The sequence below is a fragment of the Corvus brachyrhynchos genome, unplaced genomic scaffold (genome assembly GCF_000691975.1).
Source record: "Corvus brachyrhynchos isolate BGI_N302 unplaced genomic scaffold, ASM69197v1 scaffold220, whole genome shotgun sequence".
Lineage (NCBI taxonomy): Eukaryota > Metazoa > Chordata > Aves > Passeriformes > Corvidae > Corvus > Corvus brachyrhynchos.
The window spans coordinates 7347172-7368524 of NW_008236209.1; the positions used below are offsets into that span (position 1 = coordinate 7347172).

Below are 21353 nucleotides of genomic sequence, written 5' to 3' on the forward strand. Positions count from 1 at the left end.
GAGTTTGGACCCCTCTCTCCCCCTTTACAATGTGGTTTTTTTTCAGCCACAGCAGGACCTGGACTGGTTAAATCTCCTTTCTCCACATGCAGTGTGTGCTGTAGATGAAGTGTTTCATGTTCCTTTTCCCATGCTGTGCCAGGGGAAGGGACAGGGCTGGAGGGAGGAGGATTTCTGCTGTTGCTGCTCCTGAGCCCTGACAGCTGGTTTTCCCTTGGCACTGTGCATGACTGTTCTTCAGGAGGCACATGATTGAACTGACATTAATATTAATCTTGTTCTTCTAGACTACACTTGCAAAAGTGACTTTTGACACTTTCTAGTAATTAGGGAGAGAGTGGATGTCGTAAAAGGTTCCTGTCTCCTCTCCTTCACAAGAGTCTGAAAGGATGTATAATCCTTCCAGAGCAAAGATGTAAATTACCAAAGTAGCTTTTACTGAGGAAAAAACCCTTTATAACAAGCAGGAAGGCAGAGTGAGGGCCGAGAGGTGTGAGGAGCCTTCACTCTGTCAGGGCTGTTGGTCACTGGCCTGGGGACTGCTTCCTAATCCTGGTTCTTGGCAGTGCTGAACCTAGCAGGGAGCTGCTTTTGGTTTGGGCATGATGCAGTTTGGGTGGCAGACACTGAAATGTGAGGTTCTGGCTATTCTTTGACCCTGGATAGCCGTTTTTAATGGAGCTGTTGTTTGCTGTTTCAGTTTCTAAGAGCAGCATCAGATTAGATGTGTTTTGCATGAGAGCTGTTTGCTTTGATATGAGCTTGTTGCTCTGGTTGTGTGTTTGGGGCCTCAGTTTGCTCTTAAAAGTTGATTGAAGATGAGACTTTTTTTGCTGCTACTTCCAGCTCTTTTGTTTCATTTTCTGTTGTCTGAACCTAGAAAGATTTCTATTTTTTTCCCTAAATTTTATCTATTTTTAGCTAACAACACTTTTCTTAAAGTTGTATACTTTCTCCAGGAATAAATGCTTTGGGAATGTTAAAAAAAGAAGTTTAGCATCACAGAGCAGTGCTGGAGATTCCAGAGCAAGTGGTGTCCCTCTGGTCTTTATCCCCTGGCTTTTGTCCCATCCTGGTGAATGAATCAAGGTGCTGCTGAAGAGGCTCTTGCCTTGTGCAGTGCTCAGAGCATCCCTCAGGATCTGTCCCTCTGCAGCGGGATGTCCATAAGTGAAGCGATAGGCCTTGAGCTTTGCCTGTTGCATTGGAGGAAGCATGGGATGGGGACATTAGTGGTACAATTTAAAAGTCAGCACTAAAAAACCAAGTAAATCATTATAGTTGTGTCCTTCTGCTATTACGGTTGTTGGGGATACAGAAGGGTAGAAATTGCAGGCAAATAGCACTGTTACATTTCAAATTACTTTTAAGTCTTCATGCAAATTACAAGAATATGCTCCTTGATGTACTACATACATTGCTCTATTCACTGTAAATACAGAGCCTCAAATCCTGTCTCTGTTTTCCACCTCCCACTCTATCTTTTCAGCCTGCCTGTGACTCCTCACTGGTGTGCTGTGGGCACACAGGAGACAGCAGGGCGAGGCTCGGGATCGCTCTGCTCGGCACCAGCACAGCAGTGCATGGAGTGTGTGGGAGCTGAAGCAAGCACTGTGCTGGCAGGCAAGCACAGCTCTTGGGGGCCACTGCTCAGCAATCTGGGCTCTGCCTTATCAGTCCTCTACTTTGGCCAAGCTGCTTGCTCAGGACAAATTCCAGAAATGTCATCAATTTGCCCAAGCAGTAATTGCGGCCATACTGATGCTTGGAGTTGGTTTCCTCTCCACTCTAAGCAATTTCACCTCCTAATGTGAATTTTCTACTCTTCTTGTGCCTCTCCAGGGACTGATCTGCAGGTATGTATCCCAAAGGGCTCCACGTGCTGCTCGAGGAAGATGGAGGAGAAGTACCAGGCAACCGCCCGCCTGAAAATGGAGCAGCTGCTGCAGTCTGCCAGTGTGGACCTGAAATTCCTTGTCATCCAGAACGCTGCTGTCTTCCAAGGTGAGTGCTCGGGGTGCTCCAGTCACGTGCAAGAGGAGACAGCATTTCTGCTCCTCTTCCTCAGCACTGGGCAATTGGAAGTGAGATGGCTGGAAGCTTTCTGTTCACTTGTTTTCATGTGTTTGTAGATATTATATATGCTTGTTTATGATTAGTAATACACCTGGTTTGCTGTATGGTTACTCTGCAGGGTTTGTCCTAAATATTCCTGCAGCTGTAAGAATGAATGGAAATTTAAAGACTAAACTTCTTGAGGTGCTCCAAGAATTAAAATCTGTGTGCAAGTATTGACTTGTCTGACTCTGTCAGTCCCAAAATACAGGTTGCAGGGATATGATCTGGTTGTCACCTCAGTGTAATGCTTGGTAAGATCTGCCTCAACTGTGTGTATTGTTATTGTTATCAACTGCACAACAAAGTTGGTTATTCTGTGGGAAAGGTGGCAGAGGCTGCTGGTTCCCAAATGTGGTCCCTGGTGCCCCAGGGCGTATTTGAATGCTTGGTGACCTGATGCCCTGCTGTCTGGGGCAGCTTTCTTTCTAATGATAGCATGATGGTTTTGTTTGTTTGCTTGTTTTTTCTTTGCAAAATGAATCTTGGAATATTTTTTAGTGTGATTACACACTAGTTTGTGCCACTTAAATCTGCAATCATCTTTTTAGGGCCTTTACACAAGCAAAACTTATTCCATCCATGGTTATTGTGTGGTGAAATGACTGCTTATTTGTTGAGTGCTGTCCTATTAAGGTTCCATCATTCTGTATTAATGGTGTTTTTGCCTGTATTTAAAAAAGCAGTCATGGGCAATCAAGCATTTTTTCCTTCCTGGTGATATTTTTGCAGAATAATTGCTTTAGTTTTGTTTATGCCTCACTAATAGCAAGACCCAAGGCCTGCTGAAGCCTGTGAGATCAGGGCAGAGCTCTGTTCTGGGCCACAACTAACTGATGAAGTCTAATATGTTGTTTTTCTCTATGTAAGATCAAATGAATTGCTGAGGGGATAACAGCAAATTTTTTCCCCCCAGTAATTCTTAATGCAGTTACCATTAAGTTCCAATTCTAATAACCAGAATGGAGTAAAACTAATGAGTGAGTGGTTTCCTAGGCACTGGAAATGTGGACCGGCTTCAGAAATGGTGAATAACCTGGGTGGAATACAAAGTGTCTGCCTCCCTCCTTCCCATTTGACAGAAACTGCAACATTAGTTTTTATTGTGTGTGGGAATGACACCCTGTGGTTGTGCACAGCAGTTGGGTGCTCTGGCTCTGAACTTTCTTCCTCTTCTGGAGAGAGCTGAATCCCTTGCTTTGGTTTTATTATAGAGACCTGTGATGGGATTTTGAAGCTGAAGTTATTCTGAGAAGCCCTGGTATGTGGACTTGCCATTCTTGGTGGTGGGGAAGAAAAGCATTTAATTGAACAGTTTCTGACCACTTCTGCTTATGAAAAAGCTCGTGACTAATAATCGTTGGCAATCCCATTGCAGAGGAGGAATTCCTAGCTGGAACCATTGAGGAGCTCAGTTTAATTACCTTGTATAAAGTGTTTTGGACTTGGAAGGATGGTTCATTAGACTTTGAACATCATTTACTTTTGTTGTCTTTAAAATTAGTCTGAAAGTATGTAGAAGAACACTTTTAAATAGGTTGATCTTTTGATTGCTGCTTGCTTAAGAGTATTTTGATGGCAGTGCCAGAGGCTGTTCCAGCTATAGATATTGTGCTGGATGCCCCTGGCAGGGCTGTGCCTGGGGCTGTGCAGGGCACTCACCTTTTTGGGGGATGCTGGAATGGTCAGGGAAGAGGAGCCCCTGACCACCATTGGAGTGGCCCCTGAGCATCTCCTGCAGGTCCTGGGCAGATTCCCTGTGGCTTTGGGAATTGGGACTGCAGGAATGGGATAGTTGAAAGCAGTGCCAGCTGTGAGATGTGCTCTGGCAGGGAAGAGAGCTCCCAATGTGTCTTGCTTTGGGTCAGACCCCCAGTCTGGGGACCCAGTGCAGAGGATGGATAATTGCACCTGTCTCCAGGGAGGGGAAATGTGTTGGTATGGAAATACAGCCCAACCACTCATATTAAAAACACAAATGTGAAATCCTTCAGAGTTAATTTTAATATTTTTACCCTGGCATCTAAAGGGACTGCTAGTCTGACAAGCAGAATCTCACCCAGATGTTATTATTTTGCACCAAATTTAATCCGGCTGAAGCTAGAGCAGCATCTCTGCTGATAAAGATCAAGGGAAATTATCTGGCATTTACAGGAAATCTCATCCAGGCCTATCTGTTACAATGTTCACTTAGCAAAGTTTATTAGATTATTAGTTTTAGACCCTTGGGCCTTTTCTTTATTGCAGTTAAAAAGGAAAAATCCCAACCAAAAAAATCCTCCATTCACTAAATTTAAATGGTACAATTAGCATCTGGTCTTATCTTGCAGGCATTTTTTAAAATTATGAAGATGATTTAAGCAGTGATTTAATCTTTTGGAAACTTGCTGCGTTTGACAGTGTTAAAATGGATTGTGGCTGCCATGACTGCAGTTAAATCTTACTCCAGGATTTTTTTTTGCAGGCAGTTTTTTCACTTTCCCTTGGTGTATCCATGCTGGTACCTGCCCGTGTGGGCACCTCCTGGTTGCGGTTCTCAGCTCTGAAGCTGGGATGTACCCCATCACCTCAGAACTGCTCATCTGTCTTTTGTCACGTGACATTTAGTATTGCTAAATGTTCTCATGCAAACTAACCAGTAGTTAGTGCAACTCACCTTCTGGAGAGAACAGTGAGAACCTTGCCTATGGTTTGCTTTCTCCCCTCTTTTTCTTCTGGTAGATCTTTGCTTTTTCAGTGGGGGAATTTCTGGTCCTGCCACCATCTAGTCTTTTCCTATTGAAACAATGAGAACAAAAAAAAACCCCTCAATGAATTCTACTGATTTCCTAAATATTAAATCTGAATAGCTCAACTTTGTGAAAGGTAAACTTGAGCAGGAAAATACCATTGTGGTTCTTCATCTGTCCTTCCCCTCACTAAGGAACTCTGTTCCCTGGGGTTGGCTTGTGTGCATGTTTATCAGTCTGATTTCTTCTGCTTCCCAAGCTTGGGAATATGCTTTTGAATGGTCACTTAATTTCTTGCCCTGCATATTGGCCACATTGCTCTATGGATAACAGAAAATGAAATCTCTAGCAACTGCTCACTTGCAGCTTTTGTGGTATGTTCCTCCCAGTTCTTTGTTCAAGGGAAAAGGCACTTTAAAAAGTGGAAAGATGGCAACACAAGCACAGAAGGACCTCTGAGAGGAGAGGAGCATCTGCACCCATTCTTTATGTCAGACTTTCTGGTAATCTCCCCCCTCAATCAAGTGAGAAGAGCAGGAACAGGAGAGCTGACTGTGAGGGACTGCTTCTGCACACTGAGCTCCTGGGGAGAACTGCTTTCAGTATTTTAAGTGATTGCTCAAGTAAGTGTTCAGCAGGATCTCTTACTGCCTTTCTGCAGCCTCTTCTGTTGATGCCAGTCCCATCCTGGAGGGACTTTTCCATGTGGTGCAAACAAGGGGCTGTTGGAGTGTGTCAGTGGCTGCTCTGTCTTCTCCTGGCAGTGGCATAAATCGTGAGATACACAATGTGGTTGATTCTCACCCTGAACTGAGCTGTCCCAATGCTTGTGTGGGTGCAGAATTTCCTTCCACCCACTTCCCAAATAGCTCCTGTGGGGCTGCATTGCTGCTGGAGCTTTGGGAATGTGCTGGATGGTGGTAAGGTAGTGTTGCCTTTCCCTGGTCTTGAAATTAAGAGCCAGGCATGGTTTAAAGGAAAAGGGGTTTTTACCTTGGTATTTATTTAAGGATCCTTAAGGTTCACTTTGTTCAGGTGGAATGTGCCAAAATGCATACACACGTATAGATAGATCGCGTATACAATTTATAGACCTTGCAAATTAGCATATCTATCAAAGATTCCCCAATGAGAAGCTTAAATGAATAGTGTGATATCCCCCCCCCCCCAAGGAATATCCCCCTGGATGGGCCTATCTTAGTTTACAGGATGTGTTCTGGAGAGGACCTTGGTTTCTCAGGATAGTGTAGGGCCTTCTGGCCTCCAACTGTGAGGCCCCCAGGATGTTTGGTCTCCTGGCTTAATGGAATATTGGGTCTAAGCTAAGTTATCAGACTTAAAGAATTACAGGTATGCATGCTAAAAGCACTGGGGATACATAAAAGCTATATAAAAGGGTGTATAAAAAGTATATATAAAAAAGGCAAAAAATCATCATGGCATCAGTAGGAGTGCAGTAACCCAAACTGGAAAATTGACTGGGATGCTGCAGTTGAGGGCCCCTTGGTGAAGGCCTGTAGGTGTAAATGAAGGCCTGGTCTGTTCCTTCTCAAAGACAATGGCGTCTTCCCTTCTGCAGATGGCAGCTGGAAAATAACAAAAGCTGTATCGGGGAAAACTTGCAGGGGCTACAGAGATTTGAGAGGCTTTTGGGATGTGTATTTCACAGTGGTTTCTAGGAAGACCATAATAAATCAACACCAACCAACCTGCCTGTACATGTTTATTTTCTTATTCGTAGGAGAATCCTGTTCCTTGTCTCCTCTGGATGGGGCCCTCAGTGGTTCTGGCAGAGCAGGTGCTGTGGGGAGGATGTCAGTTCATCTCCCCTTGTGTGCTGTGGTAGGATAAAGGCAGAGCTGTTAACTCTTAGTCCTTCCAGGCAGCTCTGAAGGCTGTAAATCCTCCATTAGGCATAAATGCAGCCATTCTGGTTATTTATAGTTATTTACACTATCCATTCATATCTGTCAGGAATGAAGGCAGTTTTGACATTGCAAGCTTCTATCAGGTTATCTTTAATCAGTTTAGAGGCACCTAAGCCACAAATATATCAAATAGCTGATCCTAATGTTGGAGTCCTCTAAAGTATGACTGAATTATTTATTTTGTTATGATGAAAATGTCTGGGCTTTATTGGGTTTTCTTTGAAGAACTTGATTCTGCTTGAAGTCTGGAAGATAAAAGATCAGTGATTGTCTCTCCAAGTTTCTTATTCCAAATCCTTCAAGGCTTTTAGTTTTTCATGAGCCGCTGTTACTACTTTAGAGTCAAGGTGAGAGAGCTGAGATTTCTTTTATTCTATTGATGAGGTTTAACTGTACAAAGAATTTTATCTTTACTAATTATGCCTTGCACAGGTAAATCCAAGATACACACAGCAATTAGATGAGAAGAGATGGGCTGTGTGGTGGGAGCTTTTGCACGTTAATCACCAAGAAGGGGTCTATTGATACCAGCACTGCCCAGCAGAGCTTGTCTCTTATCATTTGGAACAGTTTAATACTCCAGTGTCTTTAAGCCAATTAAGTTTTGATAATTCAGGAAGGTCTTTCCGGTGCTGGCAGAAATAACGAGCCTTGGGTGGACTTTAGCACTGTGTTGTTCTACAGATCGTTGCCCTTAGTGTGGGGAGGGAGGGAAGAGGTGATATGGGGCAAGTGGGAGAAGTCTCTAGCTTGGAAAGTTACTAACTATTTCTGAATGTGGAGGTGAGAGGTGCTGGGACTTGGGAGGTCTTGGAGTTGAACCAGCGCTGCAGAGGGGAGATGAAACCAACAGGTCACAGCTGTGGTGTGTGGATGGGCTTGGTTGTGTAACCAGTGTGCAGGGTTGCACAGTTTTTCTAAACAAGAGGAAAGTGATTAGGATTACCTGAATAAATGTATAAAATAATTCTTAGCAGGACTTGAAAGTCTCCTGAGTGGGGTGGTCAGTTTAGTAGCTGCAGGTGGAAAGCACATGTGAAAATGTCAGCTCCTGCTTGTGGGCTTGTAAAATATTAAGCTGACATTTTGGAGTAGACTCAAAAAATGAATACATTTTTTTGGAAGAGAATATTAAAACTCTTATTAGACTTTACAAGTAAATAAGCTCAAGAAGCAGATCTCTGTATCATCTTATCATTCCTCTTCCTAATTAGTCCTCTGCTAACTGGAGTCTTACTGCATTCTTCTGTGGTGCACCTATCTCCACTGTGGCTCTTCTCTCCAAAAGCTTTTTAATTTGTTGTTGCTTTAATATTTTCTTTTTTTAATATCTTGTATTTAAAATAGGAATTGTCTCACTGGGTCAATTCAGGCTGGTGTTCTGCCTTTGGTGGGGCTTCCTGCCAGATGCTTTGGATTTACAAAGTTTGTAGTGGAAAACTATGGTCATACATTTACCAGGTTGAAAACTATGGTCTAAACCAATGATTACGGGTAGGTGGAAATAATGTCTGCATAATGAGAGATCTCTGCCTGTCAGAATTGGTCTAGGGAGGTAATGTTTCCTTTCAAATAACCAGAACTTACTGTTCATAAATCACAGTTAATCTGTTTATTACACCAGCATATGAAGCTGGAAGTCTGGAGTGTGCCATAATGCTTAGCTTTAGGAGCAGAGCTGTAATAGCAGCAGCAATTTCAAATGATTTGAAATTGGGGGATCAGCAAAATGCAGGAGTTTGTGGAGGCTCTGGGCATTAAAAATGACTGTTGAGGATTGATGAGTTTCTTTAACGAATTGTAAAATCCATCATGCAGGAGTTAAGGCATGAAACTGCCCTCCTGAGCCACATAAACCATGGCTTTGGAAGTATTGCATGACAGTGCATGCTACTGGGAAGGGATGTTCTGAATTATCTTTGATTTTGCTTTTGTTTCTTCCTCTCATTGCCTGAAGTTTCACTGCCGGCACAGCACTGGCATGCGGCTCACTGGGCTCTGGGGATGCTGAATGGGGCTTCCCCCAGAGGAGCCTCTCAGTGCCCCTCTCGATGCTGAGCTTGAGGTGTGGGGCTCCCCTCCTGCCTGGGCTCCCTCTCTCCTGCCTCAGTCAGTACCAGAGTGGTCCCATTCCCCATGATTTCCCAAAACCCTGGTGCATCTTGGACAGCCTTGCTCATAGCTGATGGAGAACTTGGCATGTGTCTCTGGGGTGTCTCCTTGCAGGAGGGACGGTGTTGGCTTTTGCTACTGTTTCCCCGCATCCTCCCTTGAGCTCTGCAACACATCCCCCCGCACGGATGGCTTCTCATGCTTCCACCTACATTTCCATACATCTATTGACTGCTGCAGGAAGATTCTGTGTTATGCCCTTTGCAGAGATTTAGCAGCAACCATCTGGCATGTCCGTGGAGGAGTAAAATGTGCAGTAGGAGATATTCCTGGCCCCCTAGTCCCTGCTTTTGGAGCCTTCATGGCTTGAGGGGTGCAGCAGTGGGGAGTTGTGTGTGGTTGAGATCCCTCCCTGTGTCCTGCCTCTGTTTTTCCCCTGCAATTAAACACTGCTGGTGTCCATCCCCTCATCGGTGAAATGAGGCTTGGAGGTTAATAAGGGACTTTTTGTAACTACCTATGTGCTGCTTCAGCAGTTTTTAAGCACTGCATTTGGTGTCTGGGCTTAGGGGTCCCCAGTTCAAAGTGCGTGGAGGAGTTCCTGGATGCTTGTGCCTTCTGCTGCTAGAATGCTGTCCCCTGCCAGCTCTGATGCTGCTTTTCTGCTGTGGAAAGGGATGGTGCTTTCCTGCTTCTGAAGGGGGAGGGAGGAATTGACTGCGTGCACCTTGGGGCTGCTCCCTGAAATTAATGCTGCAGCTGCATAGGGAGTGTAGACCTTTTGGATGGGGAGGTGTCTGGGCTGGGGGTCTGCAGGAGGATCACAGCCTTGCTGGAGTGCCTGTGGCATTTCCTACAGTTCCTCCACGTCTGCTTGGTGGTGCTGCCTCTGTCCCATCTGCTCTGAACCACGTGGGCAGAACACTTTCCTGTCGGAGAGTGAGTTGAGACAACCAGGGAGTGAGAGCTCCCCGTTCCTTCTCGTCTCCTGCTTCCACAAGTGGGCTGTTTTCTGTAAATACCTTTTGAGGTCCAAGTTGTCATCTTTTGATGTTCAAGTACTAATGTTCTTTAAATGCCTCCCAACGCTATAAAGCAGTCAAATGACATCTCTTTAGCTTGCAGTAAGGTGATATAAATGTCATGTTACCCTTGAATGTGGTATTTATGGAACTACTTGGTGCTATTGAATATTTGTGTTTTATCCTTTGTAGTTCCAGTACAGAAATGGGTACAGCAGCATCTTCCATCACTTGTCCTGAAAGGATATATAGAGGCATTCTCATCCTGCAAAGTGCTTAAAATGCAAACAAGAGTTAGTTTGCATTTGCTGGGAAGGAAAGGGAGAAGGAAGCCAGCACCCAGCAATAAAGACAGGGGCTGTCTCTGTAACGAAAACATTTTGCTAGATTGTCATCTGCTTCACTTTTAAAGCAGCAATAAGATACAGTGATAAAATGGCCAATGGTGCATTTCATCCGAGGGAAATGAACTCTTGCTGAGCCAATTAAACTGTCAATACACTGTGGTTTCATGCTCCCTTGAGCAGACTGGGTCACCTCAGGTGTGTTACTCACTCTGACTTCACCACTGATGTGAAATCAATTTTAGCAATTTATAATCTTTCATTCTACTGTGAAAGTATATTAATCTGTGAAAAACACCACTCAGACAGTGAGGACGGATGACAGTTTTCCTCATAGGTGTGTACGGCTGGCACTGCCTCTTGGATTATCTGGTGCATGGAAGGCTGTGTAACTTTTGGACACACTAGAGACACTGACAATCTAGTCTTCAAGCATGGGGCTTTATGCTTAAAATGTTAAAAAAATCATAGCAGCGCCTTGGTCAAACTTTTTACTACTCAACTGAAATTGAGTACTTTGAAATTGGCTTTATTCCCTCAGCCCAGAAGAGGTAGAGCTCTCCACATTGCTTTTGGTATCAAAGAAGTGCTTGTGGCAGACTTGTGGTATTACTGCTCACTAGAAAGTAAAGCAGATACATCTGGCATGGATGGTGGAGAGATGGTGAGGGATATAGGATCTTCTGTGTTTGTTTCTGTGGCAGCAGTATCTGAATGTTTGAGTTTAGGTTTTTATCCTGCAGCTGTGAAGGGGATGCAGGCTGGACTGTGTCTGGTTAGGATTACCTGGAAAAACCCCTTCCATCCAGGCACACTGGGATGCTGTACCTGGTGCTGTGTCTACTTGCAGCCCTCAGAGTGCAGGTGTCATAGGAATCATGGAATCATTTAGGTTGGAAAAGACATTTAAGTTCATTGAATCCAACCATTAACCCAGCACTGCCAAGCCTACCACTAAACCATGTCCCCAGGTGCCACATCCACACGGTTTTTGAACACTTCCAGGGAGGGAGTTACATTGAATTTGTGATTGCTGTGGTGTGCACAGTGGCTGAGCTTATTTAGGTGTTTTTGATGGGTGCTGGATTGAGCCCACTTGTCCTGTGTCACACTGGTTGGTCAGAGATGGACACGCAGGTTTGCGTGTAGCAGCCAGGGCTGCACAGGAGATGAGTGAAAATTCTGATGTGTGAAAGTAAAGCCATTTCCATGAAGTATTGCATCTAGGAATTAATGCATCTTCTATGACAGATTAAATGTAGGAAGCACTGTGTGTTTAATCTGCTACTATTAAAAAAACCCCAAAACTTAATTGGAAAAAAATCATCTGAATGTGTGCTTGAGAGAAAAAAATCACAAACCTGTTGGTTAGCAAGTGAAGATTAAAAAAACCAACCCTCTGAGACAAGGCAAAACAAAGAGCAGTGTAGCTCAATTGCATGTGAATTCTTTTGCTGATTATCTCTTCCCAAATTTGTCATCTTCAAGTCAAAAAATCTATGACCGGGTGTCATAAAGAAGCAATTTTAAAAGCAGTAGAGGATAGTAAGGCTGCCTCTAGGATTACAGCTCACAGCTTTGGAATTCACTCTTTTTGAAGGAAATTGGTGAGTAACGGATTGCAGTAATACAGTGTATTTGTATTGGTCAAATTCCTATTATGATTACAGTGAAAAATTATGTTCCTTTTTCTAGGGAAAGGAAATTAAATAGGCCTAGTAATCCATGTAAGGAGATTGGCTTACTAAAAGGAGGAAAGAATGTGAAGGCTAATCAGATCAATGCATACTCTCAAATCTATCTCATTAAGAAAATAAAATCAAATTGCTACTGAATTTCCAAGGAATTATATTGAAATGACACACATGCTTTTACTGCCTTTTAATTATGAAATTATTTCAATCTGCTTGAGTCTGCTATGTAAGTGGGCTATCAGCTGTTCTTAAATATTGGCTCATAAATTCAGAATAGGTCTTTAAATGGAAGAAAATAGTATCCCTGGTCCTTCATCTGAGAATGCCAGCCCAGATCATGACAGGGTGAGAGCTACTATTTGTACTGGAGAAATCTGCATTGGTTGATTCAGGTGCACAACTTCCCTCTGGACGAGGCTTTTAAGGTTGTTATTTATGCTGTCATTTGTCAGGGGAGCGCTTGGTCTCCGATGTCCAGCTGCACAGCCATGATCCACCTTCTTATGAGACCTGTGGGAATGGTTATGTGCTTAGTGAGAGCTGGATGGAGGCCTCTGAGGTGGCCTGAGAAGGATTTTCATGTGTGATGTAAGGCATTGCCCCCCTCAGTGGGGCTGGGGTGCACAGCTGGTGGGTGGTTGTGCAGCTAAGCCTCCTCTTGTGTAGACAAGACATTAAAAAAAATTAAAACGTAAATGAAAGTACTGTCTAAAAAGAAAGATGACAAGAAGAATGCTGAATCTCTTGCACAGCATTTTTGCTTCCAGCAAACACTTCTGTCAGGAGTTGGCCTCTGCTGTTAATATGTCAGTAAGACACATTGAAAACTTGGGCTTTTTTTTTTGGATGAGAAAATACAAGAGCCCAGCAGTGGATGGTGGTCTTCTGCTCAGCCTCTTGTGGAGGACAGGGTGATGGCTGGTGGCCTTCTCTGTCTTTGCAGAAGAGCTGTGTGTGCTGGTTGGAGGGGGGATGGTGTTTGACCATCAGGGGCCTGCCAAAGTACTGCCATGGACACATGGGAGCAGCATGTGTGAGACTGACCAGTGGCTGTCCCAGCTTAAGCAGAGCTGGTTTTACGGGAGGGCAGGGGGGAGAGATGGTTAGTCTTGCCTGTGGTCCTGCAGGAGGATGGCATGACTGCTTGGTGAGTTGTGTGCTGGACTTCACCCTCTGTAGAAATGAGGGACAACAGGAGGAGGATGCCCGGCCTCTGAGCTGCTGGTATGCTGCTGAGGGATGGCCTGAACACTGGGACGCTCTGCAGGTGCCTCTAGGAACAGCCCAACACCTCCTGGCTTGCTGTAGGTTCACATCTGCCCAGCTGTGCTGGGTGCCTATGGCAGCTCTCCTGGGGGTGGGACCTAGGATGCGGCTGAGGTGCTAATGTCATCTGTCAGCTGGCAAAGAGGGGAGACCACACAGTGCAGGAACCAGGAGATCACACTTTTACTGCAACTTGTGCGAGGCTGCAGCACTGGAATAAATGAAGAGAGTGCCTGCATTTAGACGGGTAGCCTTGAAAAGGGGGAAAGATCTGCCTTGAAGAGCACTGCGCCGATGGAGCCTTCACTGTCCTTGGGAATGAGCTTTGTGACTTCTGAAGAAAGACTAGAGGTATGTTTCCATACTGAGCAGCTCTTCTGTGTTTGCTGAGAGGTGGCACTTGTATGTTGGAATTTGCAGTAGCTTTAAAGCTGGAGGTGATAAGCTATGTTTTCCCCTCTCTTGCTTTGTTTATAGGTTGTTTAGATAATGGCCTGGAAATTGTATTAGCAACCTTGTACATCACGTTTTGCTACCAGTGAGAAGTAAACAGTGCATTTGACATTTGAAGAAATGGTTTATTTTCTAAGGGATGTGATTCCTTAGAATCTGGTTCTTGAACTAATGGACAGTATAATGCTACTTTTTACTAGGTTGCACAGATTTTTACCTTGAAGATGCTCTATAAAGTGCTCTGCATTACTATTGTTAAATAAAAGCAAATGCTTCACATCAAATGAGAAGGCAGTGTTTGAACTGGAGAGAGGTTGAAACCCATTTCTTTGTCTAGCTTGTGATGCTTCACTGTGACATAAGAATGAAAAATAATTAGACTCACTAGTAAGTAAATATTTGGTCCTGAAATGCATCTTGAACATACAAAGCTGGAAAGAGAGTAACCTCTCCAGAGGCATGTTGATCCTCCTGGATTCATCTCACACCAACAACTAGATCACAAAATTGTGTCCAGAAAACTACATCAGAAAGACATTATTGAGGGTGAAAAGTTTATAAAGGTTATGAACAAACCAGGCAATCTCTGCAACCTCAATTTGGTTTTTTGTGCATTGGAATACAGCCTTTAATGATAGTATCACGAGTTTTTCCACAAGGTTCTTCCCTTGTGTAAGGGTACTGGATGAATGTCCCTTAATGAGTTGTTTTCGTTCTCCTTGTTGTTTGATGTCTATTTTTGAATACTTTTAAATGACACCTAAAAGATAGAATCCTTCAAAATTTTCAATTACATGTGAGTACTTCATTTTCATGCTGCTTCATAATGCTCAACACTGAGAAGAAGCATGTTTCTTTCACAGATAGAAAAACTAGAACTCAGAAGGGCCTTAATTAAGACCTTTCAATTTTGTGTTCACTGCAGTGTAACAATAGATACTCAGGTGCTAGGTCTTGGGCTTGGGTTCAGCTTCTTTGGTTAATGCTGGCTTTTACACCACATGCCTTTTGTCCTCTGAAGCTGGCAAGGCAAAGAGCTGGAGGAGCAATGTCCAGCTTTGAGTACTTCCATTTGGTCTTCAAATTAATAAAAAGAAGTATTAATGCACCAGACCCTGGGCTCTCTTTTGAAAAGCAGGAGCTTTCAAGGTTGTAAATATAAAAAAAAAAAATTCAACTCTTATTCTATCTTCCACCTCTCAAGGCAAAAGTGATTTGGATCTGGGTATGTTCCTGCAGATACAGCAAAACCACACCAAACTCGACCACACCCCCAAATTGTGACCAAAAAGTTCATGTTTACACAGACTTGAAATAAATCCTGTCAAAAGCTGAGTTCTATTTCAAAGTCTGGGAAATGCTTTAGCTAATTAAAGAAAAGGTCAGCAGGATTTCTTACTGTAGGCAAAAAAAGGAAAGATACATCTTTCTTCTCTGCCTTGTTCTTAGAAGCAGTCAAGCCGTTTTGGCTGAAATTAAAATTTGCCTGAGACAGACAAAAGGCACATGAAGTTGCAGTCCAGATGGCTAGATCTTGGCAAAATTATAGGTAAATAGGAATGGGGTCTAAAGATCAGAAGCATTAGGCAACTGTAATAAGCAGAGCTACCAGCTCTTCCTGTAATCAGTTATGATATTTAATCTGAATGTCTCTTGCAGAAAGCTCTTATGCTGTTTTGAAGTGTGATCATTCATTCAGAGATTTGGAAGGGACTCAAAGCTGTAGTTAAAGTGAGTGCTTGTGGAATGTGAGATGGTTTTTTTATCCTCTGGATAAAGAATGTTAGGAATGTGTCACTTCCTCTCAGCTGCTCTGTGTGAGCTGTACCTGCTGTGGCCATGTAGACCTCAGGTGCCTGTGTTGTTGTTTTATTCATCCTGTAATCTGTGTAATAGATGAACAAAACAAACCTTGATCATAAACAAATCTTTTGTCAATTTGAGTTTATTACTTATACGCTGATGCATTTGTAATGAAAAGTTTTGTTCCAATCTTGTAAATGGCTCTGCTTCTTTTTTCATTTGTGTTTATGATGCTGCAGGCGTCACTGTAAACAAAGTAAGGCATGTGTGGATATTTTTCCATGGAAGGCATTTCAATACCATTTTTAAGCCCTTTGGGGACTAACCCAGCAAGAGAACTTAGTTTATGGGCTGAAAAATGATCACCTGTTCAAGGACTTGACTCTAAACGCTATGAATGTGTCAGAAAATGTTTAGAATTCCTTAGTGTGCTCACAGGAGAGGAGAAATGAAGGAAGAAAAGAAAGATGCAATTTTATCTGTAACAGGAGCTGAGCCTGTTTAAGGTGGCAGGAGCTGCAGAGAAGATGTTGGAGTAGCCCAAGTGGAGCTTCATGCCACCATTTTGGGGAGAAAGCACTGCTCAATTCTGTCAGTAACACTGATGCTTGTGGTTCATGGGACAATAAAAAGTGTAAGGACCCTCAGCAGGCTGGAGCAAAGTTTTATTTGGAACAGGTGGCCCAGGGGAGTGTTTGAGTCACTGTCCCCTGAGAGATGTAAAAATCACGTAGATGTGGTGCTTGGGGACATGGTTTAGTGGTGGACTTGGCAGTGCTGGGTCAGCAGTTGGACTTCATCTTAAGAAGGCTTTTCCAGCCTAAATGGTTCTGTGATTCAGTGATTTTTAAGTAATACCAAAATGTTGAGTTGCTCTGGGTAAGAGACAATCTGCCTTGTTTATACACATTTTGGTGCTACTGGCCATCAGCTACAGCAAATGATGAAATCGGGTGGTGACCTGAGCCCTTAGATCTTTAGGGCTGTAAAATTCCTGTGGAAATGGGATTGGTGTCTTCCATGGGCAATGCCCGTTGTGTCCCAGCCTTTCTGCAGAGGCTCTTTTGGGGAAGCAGAGATGGATCTCCTTTAGTGTTTTTGTAGAGGTCTGAAACTGCACATAACGCACTGAGATGTATTTTCAGGCTTCAGGAAGGGTGCTTGTGCATGTACTGGCACTGAGGTCACAGTAAAACAGCAGCAGCTGAGCTCAGGGGTGAAAGGGGACAGAAATCAAGACTCCCATGTGTTATTTCTGAAGATGATCCCCTGCCTTCTCTGGGGCAAGCACTGAGGGGTGGCTTCAGGGATCCTTCTGAGAGACAAGTAGAGTCAACACAGCACTTTTCTTCATCCTCTCCACAGACAGCTATCATTTTGGGTTGCCACCTCTGCATGCAGAGGTGTCAAAAAAGGAATTTAAAGCTGATTGAGCACGGAGGATCAAGCCTATGGCTCTGCTCTCCTCTGGCCTTTGCATGCCCCTTCTTCTGAACAGCATGCAGCTTTTCAGCCTGCTCTCAAGGCAGAGACATTTGGTTTGGTGCTCCTTATGTTTAAATCTTGTTTGCTTTTCTAACCAGCTAGTGGCTAACACTGCTTGGCTTCCTGGCCCACTCCCACTCCCCGTCAAGCACCCTGTCTTCCTCTCCCAGAGTGAGATGGTTGAGGAGGTCATGCAGTATTAATAGGGAAGCAGATCTCTGATTTTGTTTCTGCTTATGGATTCTGACATTTCTGACGTTTTCTGAAGTGTAAAATATTTCTGAGAAAACAACAACTTGGCTTCTACTGAAAAATTAATTATGTTGGCACTTCGCTCATTGTGGTGGGCTTCTGTCAGAGGACAAAGCCACTGACATTAGGGGGAAAGGGCGGGGTGTGGAAGGACAGGAGGAACGTTAGGGAGAGGAAATCTGCATTAGCGTAAAAAGATCTAATTAAGCGCGGATTATCAGGGAGCAATGGAAACTCTTCAGAAGGCATTACCTTCTGTGCACTTATGGTATAGAGCTAACATACATCCAAGTTTATTTGCTTCATAAATTAGTTTTTCCTCTAATTACAATTAACAGACTATGACTTTCTCTGCTCTTCAGTGATGTTCTCTGTGTCTCTGCTCCCCTCAATGCAGGGATATACCTTGTACAGCAAAGCACGTACAGCTCCTCTTGTGCTGCTCTGCAGAGTGTGTGGGAGTAAAATGGGGAAAAACAACCAGGTTTGGTGCATGTGTGCACTTCTAAAGAGTTAGAGGTCCAGTAAAAAGCACAAGAGGAGGCAAAATACCAAAGGGCTGTGCTGTTGATCCTTTCTGACCTTTTCAATGTTGGTTTTCCTTTTGTCCTTTGAAAGGAAGGGATCATCAGGGAGTTTCACAGTAGGGACACTAAGGAAAGGACAATTCAACTTCTTGCTGAAATCTGGGGTTAGGGGCAGTTTGTCCACATTAATTGCAATGATGTAGCATTGGCTTATATATACACACACAAGTGTTTGTACCCAGTCCCTACATGGGACAGTGGTGGTATTGTGTCTGGTCTTGCTTCTCTCTGGGGTTTGCAATCCAGGTGTAAACAGACGACAGCTGTTGAGTATGGACAAAAGAGGGGATGTAAAAAAACCAGGCGTGTGTTGATGAGCATGCAAAGAGCTGTGGTCTCAGCATCACAGTAAAAAGAAAAAAAGGTGTGAAGGAAGCACCTGAAGGTATAGAAATAAGTAGCTTTGCCCATGTCTCTGGTAGCCCTTCAGATGTAGTGGAGCATGGGAGAAAAATTAGACAGTATATTCAAATTTCCATTTTATTTATTCAAGCGGTTTTCAAGAAGAAATGGAGATAAAATATGGGTTTATAACATGAACAGAAAAAAGGAATAGTTACTGTATTCGGAGCTTGCTTGGCCATTAGTATTCTATTAATTTTCCCTCTGCTTCTAATGATAAGAGGAACACTGGATACACTTAAAAGGATGCATGTCATCAAAATGGTATCTGACAACAGTCCCTTCACTGCTTATGATCCTTTTGATTAATGTAGATAAAATGTCAATGATCAGAATATAAAAACTCCCTTTTGTCTTTCTAATGTTTTCAGCTGCCTATTAAACAAATTACATGGGAAAGTGAGCAGTCTGTTACTTAGTACAGTGGTGTCACCCAGATACTTGGAAATGCTTAATGGTATAGAATGAAGTGTCCTTGGTTTGTTTATTTTCCTACTAGTAATGACTAGTAGGAAAATTCTAGGCTAAAGTCATACTTGCTCCTCCAAAACGCAGTTGCCTTGTCCTTACTACGTAATTGTAGTTTTAATGCATTTTGGTACTGTCCTACAGAGTTTTATGTCAGGATTTTAGTAAGAACAAGTGGTGGAGGTGTAGAGCTGAGTTGGGCTCTTGCCAAAACCCTCTGCAGGCAGCAGTTCAGAAAGAAAGAGCAGAACACTGTACTGGGGACTGAGGTCTCCAAAATGGGGAGCTGTGGCACCGAGAGCAGCTGTGAGGCTGGTGCTTGGTCAGGGATGAGAACAGGGCTGGTCTGGTGTCCCCATGGGCCATCTGGAAGGGAAGACCCTATACAGGTACCTTCAGTGGATGCGGTAGGGGAATGGGTTGGAGCAGTTTGTTTTCCAAGAGCAGTGTGGTAAACCTTGGTCATCCATCTGCTGCTGGTGTGTCACTGCATCAGGACATTTTATGGGCATTTGTGGTTGCCCTGGGGCACTGCCCAGGCTGGGACTGAGGTGGCTGTGTTGCAGGTCACCAGGGCTAGTGGTGAATAGCATCATAGTCAATAGTGAGGAGGCAGTTCTGAGGTTTCCTTGTACAGAAAAGTGCCAGATGCCTCAAACTGGAAAATACTGACTTTAAAGTCAGTTCCCTGTCTCCCACAAGGCTTGATTTGCCCTTCTTGCTGCAGTGATGTTATAAAGCATGCATGTTTTCTTTAAGGAAAGAGCAATACCATCTGCTGTTGCATTGTAATCAGTCTTGTGCAGATATAACTGGGAGATGTAGAGTCAGTTCTTCTGCTTTCATTTGGTTCCTTCTTTCAGGAAAACTGCAGAGATGTGCATGGGGCAGCTTTTTGTATTCCCTTTCCATTTCAGTAAGGGTTACATCCAAATGGAGCGAAGCATTTGCCATCCGCCTTCTGCAGACATTAACATTTCACACTTCCAAGCCAGAGTCTTCCTTTGAGAGCTGTGCTGGCCTAGATAAACAGTAACTGCAAGGATTATCTTTCTTTTGAGGTTTAGGGTGCATGGAGCCTGTGGGATCCTGCTTTGTGTTGGCACAAGTTAGTGCACAGCTGCAGATGCTCGGAGGAGAGGCTGGTCTTCAGCTGTAGGGGCGTGCTGGTTGCTGCAGGGGGGAAATCTTTGAGGTGGTCTCTGGTTATTTGCTTAGTAGCTCCCAGCTCTTGGGTACTCATCTGAAAGCTAAACAAACATCTCTCCTTGACAGGTCACTGATGAACACACACTGCTGATTGCCACGTTGGATAAAAGCAATTTTTCATAGTATTCAGCACTGCAAGTATGTTTTTTTTCAGTACTTTTTTGCTCTTCTGTAAAATGAGGTGAGCAATTGTTCTGTATTGACAGCTGGCTTGTAAATCAGCCACTCACTTGCCAGATGAGAATGTGGAAATGCCTTATAAGCACTTTCATGTTTTGTGATCATTTTAATTCCAGACTATTTAGAACCTCTTTGCATTGGTGCAAAGTAAAATAAAACATGGTCTCTGACAAGTGCCAGAACAAGCATGGGAGGAATCTCTCCTCTGAGAAGGGGATTTGCAGAGAAACTGCTGCAGGCTGCAGGGAAGGAGCATTGGCTTTTGGATGTTAATTTCATTGTTTAAGGTCAGATTATGTTGATCTAAATCATGCAACTAATTCCATCAACAAGCAAGACTATTTACATAGCAGATGGAATTTAAGTGCTGCTTCTCCTGCACCTCTCCCTGGTTTTGTATTTAGGTTGCACCTGAAAAAATAAACTGGTGTCTATGTTAAGAGTGAGTTTATTATGCTTACCTTGTTGGAGAGGTGTTGATCTGGGTACTTCCCTTATGGCAACTTACTTTTTATTGGTGTTTTTATGGCCCTTTCTGTGGTTGCCATTCATCTTACTTGACTTCAGAGCTGGTCTTCCAGTTGCTCTGTTTCTTTGATTGTAGCAAAAAGAAGCAGCTTCTTTTCCACAATGTAGAATTGCTCTCTTTTGGCCTCTCTCCCCTGCTTGTCAAAGTCCTAACCAGAGTTAATTTTGATGTCTTCCTAAATATTTTCAGTGCATAATGCAGCAACAGTGGCACTGTGTAGAGAATCCAGGAAAAAAATCAATTTGAGAGCTGGACAGAAAAATGCCTGCTAGGTAAAAACATATGTTTCAGAAAAAAACCCAAATGTCACAGCTTCCATTTTTCATAAGCCCAAGCTGTTGCCTTTCAGCTATCACAAACCAAGGTCTGTGGATGGGTACCTGACTCATGAACAGAGCTGGGGTTTTCCACAGGATATCCAGTGGAGGGTTTCCATGGGAGTGGCTGAGCTTTGTCCACGCTTCTTGTTTTCCCTTCGTGCTTTATTGCATGGTACCCTCTGGAAGTGGTGTGGAGGGGACAATACCTCCGCAGGCAGTTGCCTGGCAATGGTGTCGCTCTGATTGCTCTTCCATTTGGGGGACAAAACAGGTGCCAGGACATTGGTGTGACTTTTAAGGGGGCTTGTGGCTTTGTACAAGACCAGCAGCATGCCAGAGATCTGCATGTGGCAAAAATGTGGCTGTCAAAGAGGGGACCTGAAGAGGGATGGGACAGGACTGTGGTCATCGGTGTGGTGTTGCAGCCAGGGTCTGTTAGCATGCAGGGTTCAGCA

General features: G+C 43.7%; 1 protein-coding gene across 2 annotated transcripts in view; it reads left to right on the forward strand.

Annotated features, from left to right (window-relative positions):
- The first annotated feature begins 1816 nt into the window (after positions 1 to 1816).
- LOC103622915 (glypican-4) overlaps positions 1817 to 21353 on the forward strand; it is a 227116-nt gene continuing 207579 nt past the window's right edge. For both annotated transcript variants that reach the window (XM_017743202.1, XM_008641941.2), the window contains exon 1: positions 1817 to 2004. In XM_017743202.1, coding sequence (XP_017598691.1) covers positions 1896 to 2004 — 109 coding nt within the window. In that variant the 5' untranslated portion in view covers positions 1817 to 1895. The remainder of the gene's footprint in view (positions 2005 to 21353) is intronic.